Raw genomic sequence first — 24,191 nt, forward strand, 5'->3', positions numbered from 1 at the left:
CACTGGGGAAAACTTCTTAGAACGATCCATTATTGCACAACTGCAAAACTCCATCCAACAAACCCACGACACGTCGATACAGTTTGTTTCCTTATAAACACACTTTGGCGCGGCACATCCAAACGATACAATTCCTGTATCGGTCACGTGATTCTTTCTTAAAGCGATACACGCACCGAGACGGGGTTTCACTCTTGAGCTCTCGGCACAGTGCTGACGCACCAGTGTCGCTCGTCCCATCACTAGTGTTTACTGTGAAGGAGAACAGCACAGCCTCACAGCCTGCAAGAAATCCAAGAGCAAACCACACAAAGACAAGATTGGTTTCTTGAGGAGCAAAGGTCTGTGTTCTGCATGTTTAAAGCACGGGCATATGAGCAGCAGCTGCCAACAGAAGCTTCAATGGGAAGAATGCTCCAGACCGCATCCCACACTGTTGCACATTACCAGCAAAGATCCAAGAGAAGAAACAAGAAGAGACAATTGTGAACAGCAATTTGTGTCAAGTGCCCTGGTACAAACTGCTGAAACTTTTGGTGTCACGGGGGCCGGTAAAGACGATTGTGCTCTTTCAATCATTCCTGTGTGTGTCAAGGCCCAAAAAGGAACCAAGACGGTGACAACCTGTGTGTTTTTGGATCCTGGTAGCTCAGCTACTTTTGCTACAGAGTCGCTGATGAACCAGCTGAACATGAACAGACGCAATGTGAGAACCTCATCGCGATCTATGGGGGAATGAATCGGTAGTGAACACACGCGTTGTGGCTGATTTGGAGACGGAGCGCCTGTCTGCCAGCGTTGGAGAGTTTTGGTGTTTCCCTGCTTGTTCGAGGTCTCCACGCCGCCCTGCTGGACTAGAGAACACGAAGGACTTGACTCCTGTGTTGGCTCCGCTCTGAAGCTCTTTTTTGCGCCCTGGAAGACTGGACGAGTGCTTCCCTGTGGTCCAGGAGGACGGCCAGTTTGGTTTTGTTAAATAAAGGCTAGTTTTTGGACTTTTTATCACTGTGTTTTTGCCTGCTTTCGGGTCCTGTAAAAACCCAAACCTTATCAGATTAGACTTAAAACCTTCCTCTTTGAAAAAGATTATTGACACTAATTCTGTAGTTCCATTTATTATCCTAGACATAATTACCATATTTAGGAGGCCGTCTAATCATTAGGTTAACATCTTAGTTATGCTGCTATAGGACGAGGCTGCCGGGGTCCAGAAACATGATCACCTGACAGGCCTCTGTCACCCTGCTGGGTCATGGCTTCCTCCCCTCTCCTCTCCTCTCCTCTCCTCTCCTCTCCTCTCCTCTCCTCTCCTCTCCTCTCCTCTCCTCCCCTCTCCTCTCCTCTCCTCCACACCTAGTAGATCAGTGATGTTATTTCTTGTGTAGTTTTTCTGTGAGCCAGTCTCAGGAGTTCAGTGAGCCAGTCTCAGGGGTTCGGTGAGCCAGTCTCAGGGGTTCGGTGAGCCAGTCTCAGGGGTTCGGTGAGCCAGTCTCAGGGGTTCGGTGAGCCAGTCTCAGGGGTTCGGTGAGCCAGTCTCGGGGGTTCGGTGAGCCAGTCTCGGGGGTTCGGCGGGGCCTCCGCCACGGAGGGGAAGACACACCCGACTCATCGTGTCAGTTCGTGATGACGCCCCGCTTGGCCGTCACTGGCTGCAGATGATCACGTTACATTGCTTGGCCGATCAGTGCTGCAGGGAATTTGGTGCTCAGTAGTCAACGTGTGACTGACGTGGTAGTACGTCGTCTGATTTCATCCATGTGCTCGTACTGGGCAAATGACGATTTCTTGATGGTTTCTGCGACTCTTCAGCTTCCTGCTGCTGCTGCTGCCTCAACATGCATTGTTGGCCAGAGCACGTCTGCATCCACTGGTGATTCGGCAGTGTCAAGTCCTGCACACTCGTTCTCTGTGGTAAATGAAGCCTCCAAATCATTTTCTTGCAATTATTTCATTCAGTCTAACATACGTATGCCTGACTGACTCATTGTATGTGCTGTATTTTTCAGATACCCTCTGTTGTTCCAGAAACAACCCATGCAGGTGACACATCAGTCACCCTTCCTCCTCCGCAGAGAAGTCCAGTCAGCTCTCCTGATGTCTCCACTGCTCCAATAAGGTCGAGGATAAATATTTCAATGGTAAATTTAACATACTGATATTAATTTCTAGTCAAAGTTACTTACTCCAAATGTTCTTCAAGCATAAAAACATCTTATGACATAGCGATGCAACGTTTTGCCTCTAATTTCCAAGGCTTTTGATTTTGATATATGTTTTATGAGTTTGATATATGTTATTTTAAGTTTGAAAGATCAAGGTTTGGTGGAAAACATGTGAGAGCTGCAAAGCCAAACCTGAACGTTTCCAGAAAACCTTCCCAGGTGAATATAAGAACATATTATGAAGTTTGGCATGTACATACAAATGTATGACAGTAGCAAATAATAACATGTCACATCTATATAACCCCATAGGTACCAGTGACTACATCGGGACATGAGGGTCCTGGGGCAGCTTCAGCCATCTACCCATCTCCTGATCCTGTCCCATTGCCAAAGCAGCCTCATCAACCTTCCCCGTCTCGTCCAACTGTTTCCGCATCCCCAGACACCTTCCTTGCTCCCCCATTACCACCATCTGTGCAGCGACCAGCACCTGCTCAGCCTGTGACGGATCATACTGTTGTGAGCAACCTGGTAAAAACAGTCAACATAAATAGATAAAAGTGATGATACTTTTGTTTTGCCTTAAACTATTGCATGGGATGAGTCTTAAAAGGCAGGTCTCCTTGTTTTTCTGTACTTTAACAGAACCCCTTTCAGCCAGAGCATTCTGCTGCTCTCCCACTGCTGTGGCCAAAGACAATGCCACAGCAGGACCACAAGTGGGTGTCATCAGCTTTGTTCAGGGTTGGTTCAGGTGGAAAGTTGGAGTTGCGTGACCAGCTTCAGCTGTGGTATTACCCTCCACAGCCATCTCTGGTGTACCACCAGGCTCCAACCCCTTGCCGTTTCTTCGCACAGTCTCTGCTGCTGTGGATGCCGTACAGGCTATGGAAGGTACGGCTGCTCTGCTTAAAGCCAGCATGTAATGGGCATCCACTGGCCAGCGGTGGTCTTCACAGGAGAGTGCGCCAGGTCCTTGATGTCGACCGCTATTACAACTTGGTCACAGAGACCCTGATATGCACCAAGTGCAGAACTAGCCAGTTGTCATGGAGTCAGGCAATTCTCCAGCAGCTGGACCTGGAACACCGTTCAGAGTTTAGGGTCATCCTGACACACAGGTACACGACACAAATACATACATATGCACTCACTACACATATTTACACATCAAAATGTAGTTTGGAGAAAGAGAGAATAATTTTTTTCCTTTTTAAAGATATGCCTGTGACATCAGAGTGATCCGTCAGCTGCGTGAGCGTGGCTTAGGGAACAGTCCATCAAGGATTATTCTCCAGCTAAAGGAGAACCACAGCGAGGAGTGGCTCCAGCGGGTTGCTCGGTACACAGCACAGTGTGCAGCTTTCATGGATGCCTCTAGACTGCTGCAACCACATTTCCAGGAGCCCCCAGTATCAGCGGTGTTACCAAGCTATAAGTGGCTCCTTGTTGTGTACAGTCAAGATATCCTGAAGAGGCTGGAGGATATTAAGGCTAAGATAACTTCAGTCTATGGATGCATTTTAAAAATGGACTCTACTAAGACGGTTAGAATTTGAATAGCTCTCATCTTCCAAATAATATACACTCAATCTTTACATAAATGTTCTGACGGTTTTTGAATTTTCAGATCACCAAGAAGCTCAGTGGAACTGCCACGGGCACTGCCCGGTGGCTGACTTCTGTGGGGAACGAAATGGGTCAGGTACTCATTAGTGTCCTAACAGCCAGTGAGGGTCCAGCATTGGATCTTATGGCTGCAGGCCTGATGGACAGGTAATAATGACAATACTGATGAACTATTAGCTATTTAAAAGAGCGAGTTCTAAAATGCTTAACAGAATTGCAAAAAATGAAAGTGACATTATGGATGGATTCAGAATGAAAAACTAAATGCACCAACATGACTTCCTCAGGTACCAGAGCGCAGGTGTGGATCCTCCTGTTGCACTTTATGTGGACAACGGCTGCTGTAAAGAGGTGGGCGAGACCAAGATCAAGGCCAAATTTGGGCGGTGGCCAAATTTGATTGTCCGTCTAGACATTTGGCATTTCATGCGTCGTTTGGCAGTGGGATGTACTACTGATGCACATCAGCTGTACCCCACCTTCATGGCACGCATGTCAGCCTGCATATTTGAGTGGGATGCAACAGATGTGGCGGAGCTCAGAAGGGCCAAGAAGGCACAACTGTTGCAGGAGGGCTGGCCCGCTCTCTCTGACCAGGAGTTGGACAAACACATCACACAAGACGAGCTTGCGCTGCACTGCAGGAGACGGACCCGTGGAGAGGAGACATCCATCCAACTCCTTGATCAGCTTCTTACGGAGCTCATGACTGGCAAGGGGAATGATGCACTGGGTGTTCCTCTTCTAGACACTGTTAGGATGCAGCACATCTGGCGCATCCAAAGGCGGCATGTGAGGTGCATCCAGGACCCTCCTGGCTTGGCTTTATACACGGAGACTGGGAGCACTAGAAAGGGAGGAGTGGTATTAAAAACATTCCGCTGTGCCAGGGGTTCCACGTCTCTGGAATCGTTTCACTGCCATTTGAATCGATTCATTCCAGGTTTGTGCTAAATGTTCATGATCACTCTTTATAATGAGAATTCAGGCCAGGGGATTTAATGGTGTTTTGCTTTTAAAGTTGTTGGCCTATGAGCCACAGTGATTTGGGGTTCTGACTATTACCTTATAAATAGTGTTCTCTGTGTGTAACTCTTCACTTTTTCTCATTTATCAGGAATCTCTTACACTTTACTTCCTTTACTTGTTTCTCAAGGGAACAGTGCGAACCTGCTGAACTACCAAATCTACCTTTTGGAAGGACTCAGTCGCTGGAATCAAGACCGGGCCGCTGCTGCTGTCACATCTGAACCTTCAACTTTGCGCACGTACGCAGGGGAGTTGGTTCATTGTGTGAACAGCAACTACGAGAAGGTGTTTGGCAGGAAACTTATTCCAGGGTTTTCACCACCTGCAAAATACACAGGTAGTGTCAAAAGTGCCTGTGTGCATTGTTTTTATTTGAGTTTGGGATGGTTCTGTTATTCAAAATTTCCCAATTTAATATTTGTCAGGAGAACTCATTGGGGTGCAGTACTTGCTGAGGCAGAATAATGAACCTCTACAAGACATGCACCCCAATTCTGAGGAGACATCCCAGTTGATGGAGGACTTAGATGTTGAGGAGCCAAAAGATCCAGATGAGGGATTTGAGGATTTTTTGGGAAGTGAAGCAACAATTGTGGATCTGATGGTTTCTAATCCCATCAAAGAAATCTACCCTCCTCCAGCTGTTCTTTGTCCTTCAGCAGTGCCTCCACCACCTTCAGCAGTGCCTCCTCCACCTTCAGCTGTGCTTACGGGTCCTGTAAAAACCCAAACCTTATCAGATTAAACTTAAAACCTTCCATTTCCATTTATTATCCTAGACATAATTACCATATTTAGGAGGCCGTCTAATCATTAGGTTAACATCTTAGTTATGCTGCTATAGGCCGAGGCTGCCGGGGTCCAGAAACATAATCACCTGACAGGCCTCTGTCACCCTGCTGGGTCATGGCTTCCTCTCCTCCCCTCCTCTCCTCTCCTCCCCTCTCCTCTCCTCCACACCTAGTAGATCAGTGATGTTATTTCTTGTGTAGTTTTTCTGTGAGCCAGTCTCGGGGGTTCGGTGAGCCAGTCTCAGGGGTTTGGCGGGGCCTCCGCCACGGAGGGGAAGACACACCCGACTCATCGTGTCAGTTCGTGATGACGCCCCGCTTGGCCGTCACTGGCTGCAGATGATCACGTTACATTGCTTGGCCGATCAGTGCTGCAGGGAATCTGGTGCTCAGTAGTCAACGTGTGACTGACGTGGTAGTACGTCGTCTGATTTCATCCTTAATATTTTAATCCATACTAACTATGTAGTGGTCAGACGAATACGTACAACATGGATCCACATGTATCACGGAACGTGATGGGAGTCAGCGTCCCATCTGCATGATTTGCAATGTTGAGCAACTCTCGTCTCGCACCGGCAAAACTACAGGAGCATTTCCTGAAGCTGCAGATGGGGAACACAAGAACACAACGCCTGCTGAATTCAAGGTGAAGAGAGCCAGATTCGATGAAAAGGCCACTCTGCCTTCTCTTGGATTTGAACCCATTGACAAACCGATCCTCACAGCATCGTACGAAGTTGCTTCCCTGATCACAAAGCAGGTTAAGCCACACACCACCGGTGACACTCATAAAACCAGCTGCGTTAAAGATGGCGGATCCGATACTCGGAACAGCGGCCGAAGGTAAATTATCCCAAATTCCTCTTTCAAATGACACCATCAGCGACAGAATAGAGGACACGAGTAAAGACATCTTGGCTCAAGTCGTCGCAGATCTGATTTCAAGCCCGGCAAAATTCAGCCTTCAACTCGATGAGACCACAGACGTTTCTAATCTAAGCTAGCTTGCTGTTTTTGTGCGCTATATAAAAGACGACATGATGAAAGAAGATATTTTATGTTGTAAGCCTCTTACAACAACAACTAAGGCAGCCGATGTGAAGAAGCTTGTGGATAACTTCTCCAGAGATGACAATCTTTCATGGGATGTGGTTCCTGCAGTTTGTCCGGACGGAGCTCCAGTCATGCTGGGAAGAGTCTGGTTTTGGTGCGTGAGTGAGGGTCGATGCACCGCACATCATTGTCACGCATTGTATTCTGCACAGGCATGCGCTGGCAACAAAAACCTCGCCTCCAAAACTGGCAGAAGTGTTAAAAACTGTAGTGGAAGGTGTGAACTATGTGTGAAATAGTGCTGCGAGGCTCCGCATCTTCAGTGAGCTGTGTAAAGAAACGGGCTGTGAATCTGAGGTCCTGCTGCACCGTCCTAATGTTGGGCGGTTGTCCCGGGGACAGGTGCTGCACCCTGTTTTTGCCATGCGTGTGGAATTAGCCCTGTTTTTGCAAGAACGCCAGCATTGTCATGCAGATTGCTTCAAAGATTCTGAGTTTATTCTCATTTTAGCGCACGATGTAGCAATTTCCACGCACTGAGATGAGCTTGCAACGTCTCTGGGCGGACACTCCCCTACAGGAGCGTCATCTCCAGCACGGGTGAGACAGCGTCCACGTTTGCTGTTGGGACAGCAGGTGTCGATGATGAATACCTCGACGGAATCGTTGAAATTCAGCAGGTTCAACAGCAACTCTTCAGAACAAGAACGCTCTCAAGGTTTTGGTGTCAACAAAGGGAAAAGGATCCAGTTATTGCTAATAAAGCCCTGGAATTTTTTATGGCATTTGTTACAACATGTCTTTGCGAGCAATCCTTTTGGAGGATGCTGGACGTAAAAACGAAGAAAAGACTTTGCTGTGAAAATGACACGAGAGCGGCGCTTGCCAAGGTGAAGCCACGCGTATCTGAACTGGTCTCCAAGGCAACAGCAGAAGTCACACTGGTTTGCAGTCGTGCAGATTGTTGTGCGTTCAAGCACTGTGGGTGAAAAATAAACATTTACATTAAGAAGGTTTGGTGAATGTGCATATGGAACTGGTGGGGTTCGGTACCTCCAACAAGGTCCAGGACCACTGATCTACACGTATCGCCGCCTTCACAGCTGTATGCTGACCTCCTGACCTCCGACCCCACTGACCCACTCAATTCTAAGGGCAGTTTATTATCATTAATATAATTAATGTATTTCCCTGGTCTCTCCCTATTCTCTCCTCTACCTGTCCTCCCCCCTCTCCTCTCTCTCTATCCAGCCCCCCCATCAGCAGGAGGGTCCCCCTACGTGAGCCTGGTCCTGCTCAAGGTTTCTTCCTGTTAAAGGGGAGTTTTTCCTGCCACTGTTGCTTGTTGGGGGTCAGGGTTTAAACATGAGCGTGACCTTTAATAATGGGGGTGTTGGGTCTTTATTCAGCTTTTAGCCAATCAATAATGTATCTCTGGATGATGTGTTCACATTAACTGTTGTGTAAACTCATAATTTAAGGGCAGATTTAAAGGGTTTGTTTAAAAGATGTTAAATATATAATATTACTTGACGGGACGGAACACGAGGAGACACCACTGACCCACGTTGACCACAAACCGACCAGACGCTGGTGATCGGGAGGCGGCGGCTTTTGAAGAGTGGAGATCGGTGACCAGCTGCAGGTGTGACGGTCACCTGAGAACCCAGGTGGATCCGCCACGCCCCCTAGTGAGAAAACCAGGAACACAAACAGGCACCAACACACAATTATCTCTGTTTGGTTAGATTTCAAGTTAATTTATTTCTGTTGAACCACAGTTTTAGTCTGATTCATTTAATATGTAATAAATGAGTTTAACTGCTGGCTAAACTGAGTTCCATCCAGTCTCCCTTTGTGTTTTATTAGTTTTATATCATTTGATCAAAGGTGTCGATGACCCTGTGATTGTGAGTGTGTGTCCACCAGTTTGTCCTTCAGGACTTCATGGACTGGTGTGAAGGATCTTTGTTAGAAATGTGTCCAAACCCAAAGAAATGCTCACTGACTTTTATTCATTAACCAGACAAAGTGGTTGAAAATACAAAATCTTGGTGGATTTATTCTGTAATAAATCACTTTGATGTCAACAAGACACCAGCAACACACGAGCTTTTAGATATTGAGACGTTTTTTAGTAACAAATCTTTATATGGATTCTATTTCTTAATGCTTTTATCATCATCACTTGATTATTGGTTTTTTGTTTTTCATTCACTGGCTGTAAAATTGTCCCACTGAATTAATAAAATGACCTTGTGAATTTGCAACAATGTAAAAGAATTCTGCTGGAAAAAAACTCTTCAAACAGAAAAATAAACAAGCTGCAGTTTAAGGTTTGTTGGTTCCTAATTTGGACCTGTGATCCCTGAATAATCATCAAAGGGAAAATCTCAGTTCAGAGAGTGAAGACTTATTTTAATAAAGTGTGTGTTCACCCAGAACTCGGAATCCCAGTAAACTCCAGATGTTTGAGGGAACATGAAGACCTCCGCTGCAGCTTTCCAACAGTTTTCAGACTTTCGCCAGACTGAAACTCGGAGGTCAAAAGTTGAAAGAGTCAAAAGTTTTAGGAAATTGTGTGAGAACGTTGAGTGCAGTGATCAGACACTAGAGAGAGCCCTTCACCCGGTAATGAGCGTGTTAGTTCCGGAGGTGACGTCATGGTGGGGCAGCTCTCGCACACCGGCTCAAAGGAGTGAATTATTGATGGATTTAAACATTAGATCAACAATGACAGACTTTTGCAGCCACACACACTTTAGATCTTTAAGTTTGCTCTAACTGGAGACCCCCCCCCCCCCCCCCCCCCCCCCCCCCTTCACCCTCCAGCTCTCACTAAAACGAGTCGCTTTCACTTTCACTTTGGTCCCGTTCAGACCCCATTCGCTTCTACCTGGTCCTTAGTGACGTCGGGGCCATCTCAGAATTCCTATTGGCTCCTGATCACGTGAACACGGTTTATTTCTCCTTTCTCTCCGCCTTTCCTCCTCATTTTTCTCCGGACCATCGAGGCGGAATCATCCACTTTGTATCTGACCACAAAAACTGGCTTTCATCATGAAATCCCTCGACTTTCTGCTTCTTCTGGCACTAATGAGTCTGCCCGACTCTTCAGCAGGTCAGTTCTGATCATTTTAAATGTGGAAATGCTGAATTCAGTCAGGTCACTTTCATTTCCGGCTAAATTTCCGGAAGGTTTCCATTTGCTTGGCGATCATTCCCACACTTGGGCTCATCTATCAGACACGACTGAGAGGAATCTAGTTCATATCAGGAGGGTTTAAACTTTAATCATTAATAAATGTGATGAAGAAAAGCAGAATCTCAACCACTGTGGAGTTGATCCCAGTCTGAGAATAAAGCTTCAACAGCAGCTCCTCATGAGGAGAATCTTCACTGGTGATGATGGAAATGCTGCAGTTGATCCAACATGTGAGGGAGAAAAATCAGCTTTAATCAGAACAGAAGTGATCCTGATGAAGCTGAAGACAGGATCCCAAATCAGCGTTGGGGTGTTTAACATGTTGCCATTAATCTTTCCACAAGAAATACTTTATATTTGCCTCCAAATAAATGAACTTATGAAACAAACCTCAATAAAATGACAGTGATTTTAGGGAGATTTTGAAGTGTTTCAGGTTTAACTGGAAACAGCTCAAGTTGTCATTAATCACTCGTTTAATTAGTGACTAACTTATTAACCTGAATAAGTTAGGAAAGAAAAATAAACAGGTTTATTTTAAAGAAAATAAAAGTGTTTCTTTTCTGGTCTGAAATTATTTTTTAGTTAATTTTTTAAAATGTGCTGATAAAAATTTTAAACCAACGATGAATTTAAAATAAAAATATCTTTAAAAACTTGAAACTAATGAAAGTGTAAATAAATGAATAATTAGTCTTTTTCTATATTTAATTTTGTTTTCTGATTGTGTGTTATTAATATTAAACTCTTGTTGAGTCGTTTCTGACAGTAAAGTTGTGATATTTGATATTTCTCTCTCAGTGACTCACACTCTGAAGTATTTCTACACTGCATCTTCTGGAGTTCCAAACTTCCCAGAGTTTGTGGCTGTTGGGATGGTTGATGATGTCCAGATTGATCACTATGACAGCAACACCAGGAGAGATCAGCCCAAACAGGAGTGGATGAAGAACGTTACAGAAGATGATCCTCAGTACTGGGACACAAACACTGGAAACCTCATGGGTTCCCAGCAGACCTTCAAAGCCAACACTGAAATTTTAAAGCTGCGCTTCAACCAAACTGGAGGTGAGTTGACTTTTCTTTACTCCTGATAAACTATTGTTGACGTCCGGTTGTGTGTTTTGGTGATCAGGTGATCACACACACTCTTCATCTGGGAGTGTTTCACTCACCTTGATCCAACAGTGTGATGACGCCTCCTCTGGGCTCAGACACACTCCGACTCAGCAGAACGCTGAAACTGGACCGGACCTGCCTCACTCACACTGTTTCTGACCATCCCATAATACCCCAGAGACGTTGGTCAGGGCGTCAGCGGCAGGTTAGCCAGTAGAGGTCACATGACCTGCAGAAACTAGAGGATTCATCACATCACACGTTTGTTTGTAGCGGCTGAGCTGAGCTGAAGTGGACCACAGTGAGTCTGTGCATCATCCATTCATCTGGGACCACCCACAAACACTCACTGGCTCATTTCACCACTTCATCCTTTCATTAATGAATGATTGTCATGAACGCCACATTTAGTTCTGATGATCTCACCAAAAACAGGAAAATGAACCCACCAAAACATGAAGATACACAGAACATTTGCTCCTGGAACCAGAGGCTGGGCCTGTTTTTCATATTTCCAGCCAACGGCTCCACTTAGTGACACCAACAAAACCCTTTTGAGAACTTTGTGACTTCCTGTCTACATCTGCTCAGGGAGCAGCAACAAATCTGGTGACTCTTTCTGCTGTTGGTGGAGACAAACATCAACGTATGAAGCTGAATTAGAGCCGGAGCCGTTATCATTTTCTCCCTCTGACACGTTTCTCTTTTAGTCCATTTAGATGACAAATGTAGTGCAGTTAAAGTCTTCTATAAACAGTTCCGTGTGTTTGGGTTGGTGTTCCTGTGTTCCCGTCACTTGTTTTAGGCTTCATAATGGAGCAGAAGTTTAGAAACATGACAAGAAGCTTAAAAAGCAACATAACCAGGAACACTTCCAGAGAGCCTCTTTTGGGTCATTTTGCTGCTCTCCAGGCTGGATACAGGAGGAGGTCGGCCGTAGGGCCAGCAGGTCCAGCCCACATAGCAGGAATCTTCTTGATTTAGAGTCATATTCTAGCATGAGACTCAGCAGGACAAACAGGATTTAGCTGTATTTATAGAAAGGATTTACCTTATTTTCACGACAATAGGCCACAGGCATGGTAAAACATACCGCTACACTAGCTTAAAACATGCATGCTAGCATATATTTAGCAATGTACTCACGTACATCATATTTTGTATCTGAAATGAATCCCAAATGGCTTTTGCGAATGTTGAAAAGCATTTATAGATTTTGGAACTGGGTGCACACATAAGGTGCACGCATTATAAGGCGCAGGCATGGTAAAACATACCGCTACACTAGCTTAAAACATGCATGCTAGCGTGTATTTAGCAATGCACTCACGTACATCATATTTTGTATCTGAAATGAATCCCAAATGGCTTTTGCGAACGTTGAAAAGCATTTATAGATTTTGGAACTGGGTGCACACATAAAGCGCACGCATTTTAAGGCGCAGGCATGGTAAAACATACCGCTACACTAGCTTAAAACATGCATGCTAGCGTGTATTTAGCAATGCATTCACGTACATCATATTTTGTATCTGAAATGAATCCCAAATGGCTTTTGCGAACGTTGAAAAGCATTTATAGATTTTGGAACTGGGTGCACACATAAAGCGCACGCATTTTAAGGCGTAGGCATGGTAAAACATACCGCTACACTAGCTTAAAACATGCATGCTAGCATATATTTAGCAATGTACTCACGTACATCATATTTTGTATCTGAAATGAATCCCAAATGGCTTTTGCGAACGTTGAAAAGCATTTACAGATTTTGAAACTCAGTGCACACATAAAGCGCACGCATTTTAAGGCGTAGGCATGTTAAAACATAACGCTACACTAGCTTAAAACATGCATCCTAGCATATATTTAGCAATGTACTCACGTACATCATATTTTGTATCTGAAATAAATCCCAAATGGCTTTTGCGAATGTTGAAAAGCATTTATAGATTTTGGAACTCAGTGCACACATAAGGCGCACGCATTTTAAGGTGCAGGCATGTTAAAACATACCGCTACACTAGCTTAAAACATGCATCCTAGCGTGTATTTAGCAATGCACTCACGTACATCATATTTTGTATCTGAAATGAATCCCAAATGGCTTTTGCGAACGTTGAAAAGCATTTACAGATTTTGGAACTGGGTGCACACATAAGGCGCACGCATTTTAAGGCGCAGGCATGGTAAAACATACCGCTACACTAGCTTAAAACATGCATGCTAGCATATATTTAGCAATGTACTCACGTACATCATATTTTGTATCTGAAATGAATCCCAAATGGCTTTTGCGAACGTTGAAAAGCATTTATAGATTTTGGAACTGGGTGCACACATAAAGCGCACGCATTTTAAGGCGCAGGCATGGTAAAACATACCGCTACACTAGCTTAAAACATGCATGCTAGCATATATTTAGCAATGTACTCACGTACATCATATTCTGTATCTGAAATGAATCCCAAATGGCTTTTGCGAACGTTGAAAAGCATTTATAGATTTTGGAACTGGGTGCACACATAAGGCGCACGCATTTTAAGGCGCAGGCATGGTAAAACATACCGCTACACTAGCTTAAAACATGCATGCTAGCATATATTTAGCAATGTACTCACGTACATCATATTCTGTATCTGAAATGAATCCCAAATGGCTTTTGCGAATGTTGAAAAGCATTTATAGATTTTGGAACTGGGTGCACACATAAAGCGCACGCATTTTAAGGCGCAGGCATGGTAAAACATACCGCTACACTAGCTTAAAACATGCATGCTAGCGTGTATTTAGCAATGCACTCACGTACATCATATTTTGTATCTGAAATGAATCCCAAATGGCTTTTGCGAACGTTGAAAAGCATTTACAGATTTTGAAACTCAGTGCACACATAAAGCGCACGCATTTTAAGGCGCAGGCATGGTAAAACATACCGCTACACTAGCTTAAAACATGCATGCTAGCATATATTTAGCAATGTTCTCACGTACATCATATTCTGTATCTGAAATGAATCCCAAATGGTTTTTGCGAACGTTGAAAAGCATTTACAGATTTTGGAACTGGGTGCACACATAAGGCGCACGCATGAACATCACATGTTAAGACACCTTGTCCAACTCATGATGAGTTTATTAAATCCCAGCTGCACAAAGAAAAGGAGCTTCCATTAAAGATCAGAGCAACGATGTTGGAGGATTTTCTGATGGAAAGATGAATCAAATCCATCCAATTCTCAGGCTGATACAGTTTCCATGTTCCTCTCAGACTGTTGCCATCAACAAACTCCCTTTGTCTGGTGTGACGCTCTAATAACGCTGCCAGATGGAACTAAAATGGCTGCCCAGCCCTCCTGATCTGGGAGGTTGAACCCTCCAACATGGAGCTGCTTCAGATCAAAGCTCAGTTTTCCTACCAGGAGAAAAGAATTAAAACACGGACGAGGAATCATCAACACTCACAACGAGCAATTACAGCCTGATCAGCAACGAGGGAAACAGCAACTTTGGATTCTGAGTCAGATTTAAGAACTTTCTGATTTTAGATTTTATTGGTCCATTTTTCCAGAATAAAGATCAAAGAACCGTCTCAGAACCATGAAAGCAAAACTGAGAGAAGAATCAAGTTTATTAGAAAAGAAAAGCTGGAATAAAGACGTGAGTGAAGGAAACAGGAAGCAGATTCCAGATTTACAAGGGTGACACGGTTCAGTCAGGATCAATGAGGACTGTCCAGGTGAGGACAGTGTCCATCAGACCAGAGACAGCTGTTGGGAGCATCAGTGAGTCTCTGGGGGACGGTGAGACGGTCTCACCTGTTGACAGGTGGGTGAGCTGTGACGTCTCTGCTTTACTCACCTCTGTCTCTGTCTCTGTCTCTGTCTCTGTCTCTGTCCCTGTCTCTGTCTCTGTCTCTGTCTCTGTCTCTGTCTCTCAGGTGTCCACATCGCCCAGTGGATGTACGGCTGTGAGTGGGACGATGAGACTCCAGAGAAGAATGGATTTGATCAGCATGGTTATGATGGAGCAGATTTTATCTCATTTAAACTGAAGGAAGGAATCTGGGTCGCTGCCAAACGAGAGGCTGAGATCACCAAACACAAGTGGGATCAGGATGAAACTGAGATAGAACGAAGGAAGTTCTACCTCACCCAGATTTGCATCGAGTGGCTGCAGAAGTATGTGAACTATGGGAAGAGCTCACTGATGAGAACAGGTAGAGTCACATGACCTGTGGCGGCATGACATCACACACCTGCAGGACACCTGTGTCATCCCCCCAGCCCCCCCTCCTCCCAAAATGTCTCTCTGCCCCTCTCCCCATGTCCCCCCCTCTTCCTCCCTCCCTTTACTCTCACTTTTCTTCACCTGTTTTCCTACTGCCCCCCCTGACCCTCTCTCCCCCCACCCTGTCTCTCTCTCTCACCCACCTGCCCCCCACCCCCCCTCCTCCCACCCTTGTCCCCCTCTCTCTTCCCTTCCCCCTCTCCCCATGTCCCCCCCTCTTCCTCCCTCCCTTTACTCTCACTTCTCTTCACCTGTTTTCCAACTGCCTCTCTCCCTCTCCCCTTTCTCCTTCTCCCCCCTCTGGTGTTCCCACCCTGTCTCTCTCTCTGTCTCTCACCCACCTGCCCCCCCCCTACCCTGTCTCCCCCACCTCCACCCCTCCCTCTCTCTTTCCTTCACCTTCACCCCATTTCTTCCCTTCTTCTTCCCTCTGCTTTACTGCCTCACTTCTCTTCACCTGTTTTCCTACTGCCTCTCCCCATCGGCCCCCTCTGGTCCCCCCACCCTGTCTCTGTCTCTCACCCACCTGCCCCCCCCCCCCCCCCCCCCACTCTGTCTCCCCCTCACCCCCCCTCTGGTCCTCCCTCTCATCCTCTCTCTGTCCCCCCAGAGCTGCCGTCAGTGTCTCTGCTCCAGAAGACCCCCTCCTCTCCTGTCAGCTGCCACGCTACAGGCTTCTACCCCGACAGAGCCACACTGTCCTGGAGGAAAGGTGAAGAGGAGCTCCATGAGGACGTGGACCACGGAGAGATGCTCCTCAACCCTGACGGAACCTTCCAGATGAGTGTTGACCTGAAAGTGTCCTCAGTCCCACCTGAAGACTGGAGCAGCTACAAGTGTGTGTTTCAGCTGTCTGGAGGGAAGGAAATCACCACAACACTGGACAAAAACCAGATCAGGACCAACTGGGGGAAGCCTGGGGTCAGAGGAGATGGTGGTGAGAAGCACACTCTGATTTTACTGTCTGAGGAATATTTCTTCTTTTCTTGAGTCAACAGGATCTAATTACAGGACATGAGCAGGAATAGCAAATGTTCAAACAAGCAAACGTCCAAAGATGTCAGCTCTCCTCACACTTAAATAATTCAGACAGATGAACAGATTTGGAGATGATCTTCTTTAGTCTTTGTCATCTGTGCTGGTTTTGATGGTTTTGCTTGTTTCCTCTCCAGCAGAGGATCCCAGTAACACGGCCGTCATCGCTGCTGTTGCAGTTGTTGTTCTGGCTCTCGTTCTCGTCGCCGTCGTTGGTTTCCTCCTTTACAGGAAGAAGAAAGGTGAGAGATGGAGATGGAAGCAGAGCTTTAATCCTTCACTCTGCTTTTGCTTTAGTCTAAATGACAAAAGAAGAAGAAAACGTTGATAAAATCTCTGTCAAAGATCTAAAGCAGCAAAGCTAATCAACTTTCTTCTCAATTTCAGGCAAATGTACCAAAAGTGAGTAAAAGTTGAATCACATTTGGATTTTCTCTGGTGTTTGCTGAACTTCTCTTGCAGTAATTGTGTGTAACTGTGGTTTCTGCTCTAAGAATCTTTGTTCTGACCTTACAGCTGAAGGTCACTCTGAGGTCAAGGAGCCACTGAAGCCAAATCCAAACTAAAGGAGAACCGTCAGCATGAAGAGGGTGAGTAGCTTCATGTTAGAGCAGCTTTATACTTGTTTTTGATTCATTGAGCTGCTCCTCTGGTGAAACTGGATCAACAATGAATATTCTGGTTTAATGTGTTTGATTATTTGGTCTTTTCCTTTTCAGGATGCTCTGGAACGAGGAGTGTTCTCCTGGAATAAATGCAACAGCTTATTAACCATTAGACACGTTAGAGGTTGTAATTATCAGATCTTTGCTGTTATTCAGTATAAAACTGTGGTGTTTGCTCTGATTTTTAGTTTTCATTTAGAATCAACTGATTTAAACCAGAAAGAACCAGAAATCATCGCTCTTGTCATCATTTGGGTTTAAACATGAGCGTGACCTTTAATAATGGGGGTGTTGGGTCTTTATTTAGCTTTTAGTCGATCAATAATGTATCTCTGGATGATGTGTTCACATTAACTGTTGTGTAAACTCATAATTTAAGGGCAGATTTAAAGGGTTTGTTTAAAAGATGATTTCCTGATTGTGTTGTAGAGATGAAAGTTGAAGTTGGAAACAAATTTAAGATGTTTGTAGGAGTTTTCTGCTGCTTTAGATTTAGATTAATGCTGATTTTTGCTTTTCAATAAAATCCCCAACCCTGTTTTGGTGTGTTTTTTGATTTCTTTCAGGTTGTGATGCTCCTGATCTGTCAAGTTTTATTTTAGTTTAATTTAGCCTATAGAACGCCTTTAAACAGTGAAGATGCTCCTCATCTAGACAGCCTGGTTCATGTTTTATGGTCCAAATCAGAAGGTCTCTGTCATTAAATCAGATGTGTAAAAATCAGTTTGTAAAAAGACCAACTGAAATTGTTCCTAATTAAACTAAAGACCAGAAAGACTTTGTGTAAATGAGCTGTTATTGTAGGTACATTGTTATAATCCATCTATAATCTCTCTCTGGAGTCCAAGGTTGATCCTTTTCTTCTCTATCAGCTGTTTCTCTCCAACATTGTTGGTTCTTTTCAGCAGAGTTCTGAGACTGGTCCCATAATGAGACTGAAATAAGCTGTGCTACATTTCAACAGCAGCTAATTTGGTTTTTCTCTCTTTTGGTTTTTCTTTATATTGAAACATTTGCAGATATTTTAGTGAAACAATGAACCAGCTGTGATGGAATTATTAAAATAAAGTCATATTCTAAACATGATGATGCAGATTTTTAGACTTTTCATCTATTTCACTGATGCTCAAAGTGTCATATCATCATGTATTAGATTGTTAAACTAACATTCACACCCAGTTATTACTGGTTGCCTGTTCCACTCCTGTTTCTACCTCAACTCCACCTCACATGGGTTCAACATCTGAACTTCAGCAGAACACCAAAGTGTGAACGACGTCATATATAGAATATATCAGCATAAAGCATCAACATCTGTACGTTGAACTGGGCCACATTTGAGCAGGACGTGTCTTCAGAATTTAGCCACCCTAAAGACACTTCTAACAATTATGTTCTTTTATTTATTTAATAGAAAAAAAAGATTTTAAAAAATGACCTTTTTATTTTAGGATTTATTCAAAGCTTCGCCACAATTCTGGTACATTTGAGAGAAAATGTATAAAACAGGCTGCATGAGAGCAACAGTCGCTCAGAACATCTCCTTTTTGTAGAGGTGGATCAACTGTGACACGTCGTCCTGGCAGACTTTGATCCAGCCGTCCTCCATCATGTGGTACACTGGAAACACACACACACACACACACACACACACACACACACACAACCTCTATTCAGTTCACTCCAGATTTACTCACATATTTGTCAAAAAGGGTTCTAATCCCTATCAAACATCCATCCAGAACCAGACTGGTTTTATCAGTCTGGATGTTTCTTCTGCATTCAGATATTAAATTATGAATTGAGACTTTTAACAGAGTCAGATTCAAGTTTTCAATGTAAAATGAGTTTTGAATCCAGATACAAGCTGTAAAAGGCAGAAATGATTATTCCAGAATAGGAGGCTTGTTTCTGGGAGAACTCACTATTGACCACTCCTCCAGAGTACGCGTCCCTGTGTGTGGCGTAGACGATGCCCCGACGGCCCAGATCGTACGCCTCCTCCACTGTCATGTCCTCTCGGAGGCCGCTGTCCACCACGGCGTAGGCATAACTGTTCCCAGAGCCAGTGGAGAACATCTGCCCGGAGAACCGATTCCCATTCTCATCCACATAGTAAAGACCAGGGCCCTGCAGAGAGATGCTGTTATGATGCGTTTGTTTTTCCTCTTCTTCACATTCAAGCTTCATTATGTTGAAGCCTGATGTCGTCAGAGTGTTTTTATCTGTTCCTCTCATGTTTTCTCTGATTTCTTGGTTTTCTAACGGTCATGTTTTTAGTTTTTTCCATTAACTGTGGTAATATTGGTAAGGGGTGACCTCATTATGTGTTTAAGGTCACTTTTTGTTCATCCTTCATCCTTTAAAGAGGAAACCAACTCGGTGAGGAGGTTATTTCATGCTGAAGGTCAGAGGTCACTCCAGTTTCCTGACTTAATGAACGGAGTTTCTCCAGCAAATACTCTAATCAAAAATGAATTCAGAATGACCTTCACCACCCATGAACGCCCCAGTGTTATGATGACCTGCCCCCCCTCTGTGCACTGGTTGGATTTGAGCAATAAACCAGTTCTGCTGAGGTTTGGGACAGGCATTTAAATTTCCTGGACCCTCTTTGAGGTATAGCGCTGGTTTCCAGTAGGGGAACTGGTGTTGGGGGATCTTACTGTGACTGGGGTAAAGTGGGTAGAGATTGGGACACATCCAGGGAACAAGAGACAGTGGCTGGTAATGGTTGCTTTTTCTTCACGAAGACTAGAGAGGGAGTTGGGTTAGTTAGGGGCTCTGTATAGTTAACCAGGACTAGGGGAAGCTCCATTCTGCTATGACTGGTATTGTTTTATCTCTACACACACACACGCATACACACCTGTTTGTCCCATCCACAAATCATGCTTCCCACAGAGAGTCCCATTCCTCTGTATCCCAGCATCATGTTTGCCAGCAGTTTGGAGGCTGCAGCCACAGAGATCCGATGGTTGTTCCTCAGCCGGTAAAGCCTTCACAAAGACATGATTTATTTTAAGAACATCAGAGGCTGATGTTTAGGTAGTGTTGGATTACAATTCTTCTGAATTCTTCTGGTAACAATTGAGTTTTCATGCATTTATTTGATATATCCATTAATATAGAGACAATGTGGTAAACTCTGGGCAGCACTGAGAACACAGCATACCTGCACTCTTTGGCCAGGAGTCTCTCCCAGTACATACAGTCGGCAGCGCTACCTGACATGGTGCCCAGCAGGTAGGAGTTGATCTCAATGACCTTTTTAGCATCTTGGGAGGCTGCAGGATAGCCACACATTTAGTCACAGAACCTTATTGGGATGTTTGATTTTAGTGTGTACAGCTTGGTCACATGAATTCTTGTGATTTTATGTGATGTAAAATGTGTGTAGTACCCTACAGCTCATGCTGCCAAAACTGACTTTTACAGAATCTGAGACGTGTGTGTGCGTGTGTTTACATATGTATTTGCCAGCTGAGGCTCTGGAGTCCACAGCCACGATGACTCCATGCTTGAACTTGAAGGCCAGGGTGGTCGTACCATGGTCCAGCTCGATGTCCACCCCCGCCTCATTATTGCAAGACTTGATAAACATCGAGGGCTAAAAGCAAAGAAAGGATCGTTCAACACAATCTAATATTCTGTCATTCAATGCGGAGAGATCAGATTAACGCGACAATGCTCAAGAAAGCGAGTTCGCTACCGTGAAAACCTGAGACGCGTGAAAGAACTCCGCGTCGCGTCTAAGCGCAGTTTTGGAAACTTCACGGATGGAAGTAGATATCTCCGGTATGGATTTTCACGCAAAATAAGGATACTCACGTCCACGCCCAGTGGCACGGCAAACTCCTGTTTCTTTAATCCAAAACTGTAGTGGGTCGTTCGTTCTTTCAGACGCGTCTGCCCAGATGGAAGAATCTGACGGCGGAGTTCAGAATAACGCGTAAAATCACTCACGTCGAAAAGAGCCATCACGCAGCAAAAAATGTTTCCTAGTGTAATCTTAAATGTGTTTGATAAATTTCCTAAACGAATAGGGCGGTGGTGGCCTTGAAGCCGTCGAAATGGAGGATCGCCCCGCGTGACAAAGAATTCGAAAGTGAAACCGACTTAAAACTTGTTAAAATCGTGTTCTGTCTGACCTGATCACAATAGCCAAACATCCTCTAGCGACAATAGATGTTGTGGCTTAAACTTTTAAACTTTTCTTTATGAATTTAAGCATTAAAGCATCTCTTGTTACTCTTCACACGAAAATAAATAAAAATGGGTCAAGAATGAACCAATCAGGAAGCGTTGTACCATCTCTTCATCTGTCTCCAAGCAGAAAGAAAAAAGCTCTTTCCACCAAATTAAAGTGAGAATGTGGAGTGTGGTTCCACATTCCATTTAAAAAAAATGAAAACAAAATAAACAACAGATTGTTTTTAAACTGAATTTTATTGTATTTTAATTGTAAATATAAGAATAGGAAGTCTACAGCATCCCAATGCGGCTGCAGGGTAACCGATGTCTTGGATGATGTTACAATATGAGATTATAAGTGTTTGGTTAAATTAAAACCTTATTTTTTTATGCTATGATGTTGCAGTGTAATTCACACTGTATCCATCCGCTGCACAGTCTCTTGCAGCATCTCCAGCTTCAGAGGGACTACTTTCTCTGTTAGTACCGGTGTCACACCTGGACGATATTTGTAGCGTGTTTTCCTAGAAAATGGGAAAACAGAATAAACGATACAAGTTCATGTATGATCAATGACTAAGCAGATCAAAATGATGACAATGTTTGTCTAAAGGTTCCAGTTTGGACGGAGTGTCCTACCTGCTGTCTTTGTACTCTGATTCCTGGTAGGGTCTGATATAATCCACTCTGTCTCTGGTGATGACACAGATGTCGATGTTGTTGCCTGAGCCGAGGTCGCTCATGATTCCTGCGTGGATGGCGAGTCGCACCAGCTCCGTCGCTCGTTCCACCTGGACAATCAGGCTGTTACTACGGCAACGACTGACAAACTTCTTTTTGGAGCAGAATCAAACCTTTGAGTAAGAATTCATCATTATTTCATAAGTTAAAGCGTTTTGGATCAGGTGTGTCATTCAGGTACCTCCATGTCGTGTTTGAACCCATCCTCTAGGATCCCAAGAGCAGCAAGATCACCAGATCCTTCACAGACACAAAGTAAACTGTGATTTAACACATTCACCAATTTAACACACAACTTCATATAAACAGCATAATTGTAAAAGAACTCTTCACGTAAAGCTACAGCGTGCATACCCATGGTGAGGTAAGGCACCTTATCTACACTTCCATATGGTCCCACTTTGTACAGGTGGTTCCCAGTGCAATCTACTCCTCCCAGTATAAGATTGGCACCAATTTGGCCATGATATCTGTGGGCCATGGAGGGAAAAAAAGAGTTTCACATCATTGATAATGGTTTGATCCAAAATCGAGTTTTTATTTTCATTTTAGTTAAACTGTCTGGTTAAAACTCAGCGACGTCAACTGACGCCTGGGTGAGCAGCACCGACCTGTAGAGTGTGTCCTGCAGTATGTTGACGGCCATGACCACACGAGGCTTCCTCCCACTGTTCAGAGAGAAGATGGTCAGGTTGGAGGACAGAAGATCTGTGGTCTTCTGCGTGTCTGCCGCTGTACCTGCACCACAACAACTAGAGGAGAAACAGGGCAGAACCGTAGATATTCTGTAAGAACTGGGCCACATGAGCTGAAAACACAAGCCAACGTTTCGGTGGCAGTTTCACCGTGCAGCTCACTCACTAGATATTAGGAGCAATGTAGTGGATCTTGGCACACATCTTGTCAGCGACCACTTCACTGGAGGTGGCTCTTGTATCTGCTCCCAGCACCACCCCATCCTTCATCAGATGAAATTACAAATTAAGCCTGAAAACACTGCACTTCATTGTTTTCACATCATCCACATGAAATGGAAAAAACTCCATTAAAACAACAAAAATTCTGTGTGGGGGGAAAACAGCTCATCCTAATTTCACCCAGTGTTGCCATACAGTTTATCTGTTATAAATAATTTGGGTTAAACGTCACTTTAGCAGCGGACTGAAATGTCTGGATCACTGTTTTCCTGCCTGGACCTGCTCTACTCACTTTGAACACCACTCCTGCTATGGTGGTGCCAGTTTTCATGGGTTTGGGCGTTTTGCCTCCTTCGAAAAGACCCCGTAAAGCAGCGTTCCTAGAGGGGGTAACAAAGGATGGTGCATATAATCGGTGCTGTGTAATATTCACATAATATGAGCGACGAATCTTTTAAATGACTTGGATAATGAACAAGAGGTGAAAATACTTTCACTTTTGATCCCGGGAGAACTTGTTCTAACCTCGAGTTACGCTTTAATACCCGTCATTATTGTTACACTCTGCTGCTCTGAAGTTAAAAAGAAGTCCATACCTCGCCGCGTTGTCGAAATTAAAGCCCGCCGCAGCAGTTTCGAGCACATTTGATAGCGCCATGTCGGACCGCAGCGGTGCGTCTTTGCACGTCTCGGTGCGCCTGGCGTCGCTGTTCCGGGCGTCACCTCCTCTCACTCGCTTTCGGTTTTGGAGAGAAAATGGAGAAACCCTACATGAACGCACAAGTCAAAGGAGTGAGCACAGGGGTGAGTAAATGCTCAACGATACACTGGGATCGATTTACGCTGAGATACCAAATGTCTGTTAGATCAGAGGTGATCGATAACCCATCGTGAGGAACTCCAGTCGTTACTGAACAGCAGGTTAAAGCAGCACAGTGCACTGACACGGAGGAGAGTCCGCAACTTCTATCGGAAAGTTGTTGACCTTAGTTCACGTTTTTTTGCTAAAATGACTGGTTTTATGTTCATTTCCCAACCTCTGAATTCCAGCGTGTCGCCGTCCTTTTGATCAGGCTACTGGTTCATACTGACTCTCTGTCCTCCCTCAGACCACCATCCTGGCTGCAACCTTTGATGGTGGGGTTGTCATTGGTTCAGATTCCAGGGCTTCCATGGGAGGGTGAGGACGTGGTCCAGGACCTTTTAAACAGGCTTATAGTCGATGTGAAATTGCTAAATTTAGAAAAAAGATGAGAAGTTTTTTCCCCCTTTTTGCTGATATATAACAAGACAAAGCTTTCATATTGAGCAGATGAGCTGATCTTGTGGAAGGACACCTTGCTGCGTTACAGCCTCTCA

General features: G+C 44.5%; 4 protein-coding genes across 9 annotated transcripts in view; 2 read left to right on the forward strand and 2 right to left on the reverse strand.

The window, feature by feature from the left end:
* Window positions 1-9,633: 9,633 nt before the first annotated feature.
* Window positions 9,634-17,755, forward strand: LOC446071 (H-2 class I histocompatibility antigen, Q9 alpha chain). Of its 6 annotated transcripts, none has more exons than XM_029845065.1 (8): window positions 9,634-9,791; window positions 10,677-10,943; window positions 14,931-15,209; window positions 15,891-16,217; window positions 16,453-16,557; window positions 16,697-16,717; window positions 16,832-16,905; window positions 17,035-17,755. In XM_029845065.1, exons 1-7 carry the CDS (start codon window positions 9,731-9,733, stop codon window positions 16,879-16,881), a joined length of 1,110 nt encoding a protein of 369 aa, XP_029700925.1. In that variant the 5' UTR covers window positions 9,634-9,730; the 3' UTR covers window positions 16,882-16,905; window positions 17,035-17,755. The 6 variants fall into 6 exon arrangements, with proteins under 6 accessions (XP_029700925.1, XP_029700927.1, XP_029700926.1 ...); XM_029845067.1 differs by having other exon boundaries at window positions 16,703-16,717; XM_029845066.1 differs by having other exon boundaries at window positions 16,456-16,557.
* Window positions 17,756-18,416: 661 nt separating this feature from the next.
* Window positions 18,417-21,129, reverse strand: LOC101077532 (proteasome 20S subunit beta 8). Its single transcript, XM_003978855.3, has 6 exons — window positions 20,812-21,129; window positions 20,449-20,590; window positions 20,156-20,267; window positions 19,850-19,979; window positions 18,906-19,110; window positions 18,417-18,600 (listed from the first exon to the last, which is right to left on the reverse strand). The coding sequence occupies exons 1-6, from the start codon at window positions 20,959-20,961 to the stop codon at window positions 18,512-18,514; spliced, it is 828 nt and encodes a 275-aa protein (XP_003978904.1). The 5' UTR covers window positions 20,962-21,129; the 3' UTR covers window positions 18,417-18,511.
* A 281-nt stretch (window positions 21,130-21,410) lies between these two features.
* Window positions 21,411-23,564, reverse strand: psmb13a (proteasome 20S subunit beta 13a). The gene is made up of 8 exons (XM_003978856.3): window positions 23,429-23,564; window positions 23,125-23,212; window positions 22,777-22,874; window positions 22,527-22,667; window positions 22,270-22,385; window positions 22,097-22,155; window positions 21,814-21,965; window positions 21,411-21,698 (listed from the first exon to the last, which is right to left on the reverse strand). Exons 1-8 carry the CDS (start codon window positions 23,488-23,490, stop codon window positions 21,587-21,589), a joined length of 828 nt encoding a protein of 275 aa, XP_003978905.2. The 5' UTR covers window positions 23,491-23,564; the 3' UTR covers window positions 21,411-21,586.
* Window positions 23,505-24,191, forward strand: part of psmb12 (proteasome 20S subunit beta 12) — a 2,031-nt gene continuing 1,344 nt past the window's right edge. The window contains exons 1-2 of the mRNA XM_003978857.3: window positions 23,505-23,636; window positions 23,942-24,012. Coding sequence (XP_003978906.1) covers window positions 23,589-23,636; window positions 23,942-24,012 — 119 coding nt within the window. The 5' untranslated portion in view covers window positions 23,505-23,588. The remainder of the gene's footprint in view (window positions 23,637-23,941; window positions 24,013-24,191) is intronic.

This window comes from Takifugu rubripes, chromosome 12 (genome assembly GCF_901000725.2).
Source record: "Takifugu rubripes chromosome 12, fTakRub1.2, whole genome shotgun sequence".
In the NCBI taxonomy this organism is placed as follows: Eukaryota; Metazoa; Chordata; class Actinopteri; order Tetraodontiformes; family Tetraodontidae; genus Takifugu; species Takifugu rubripes.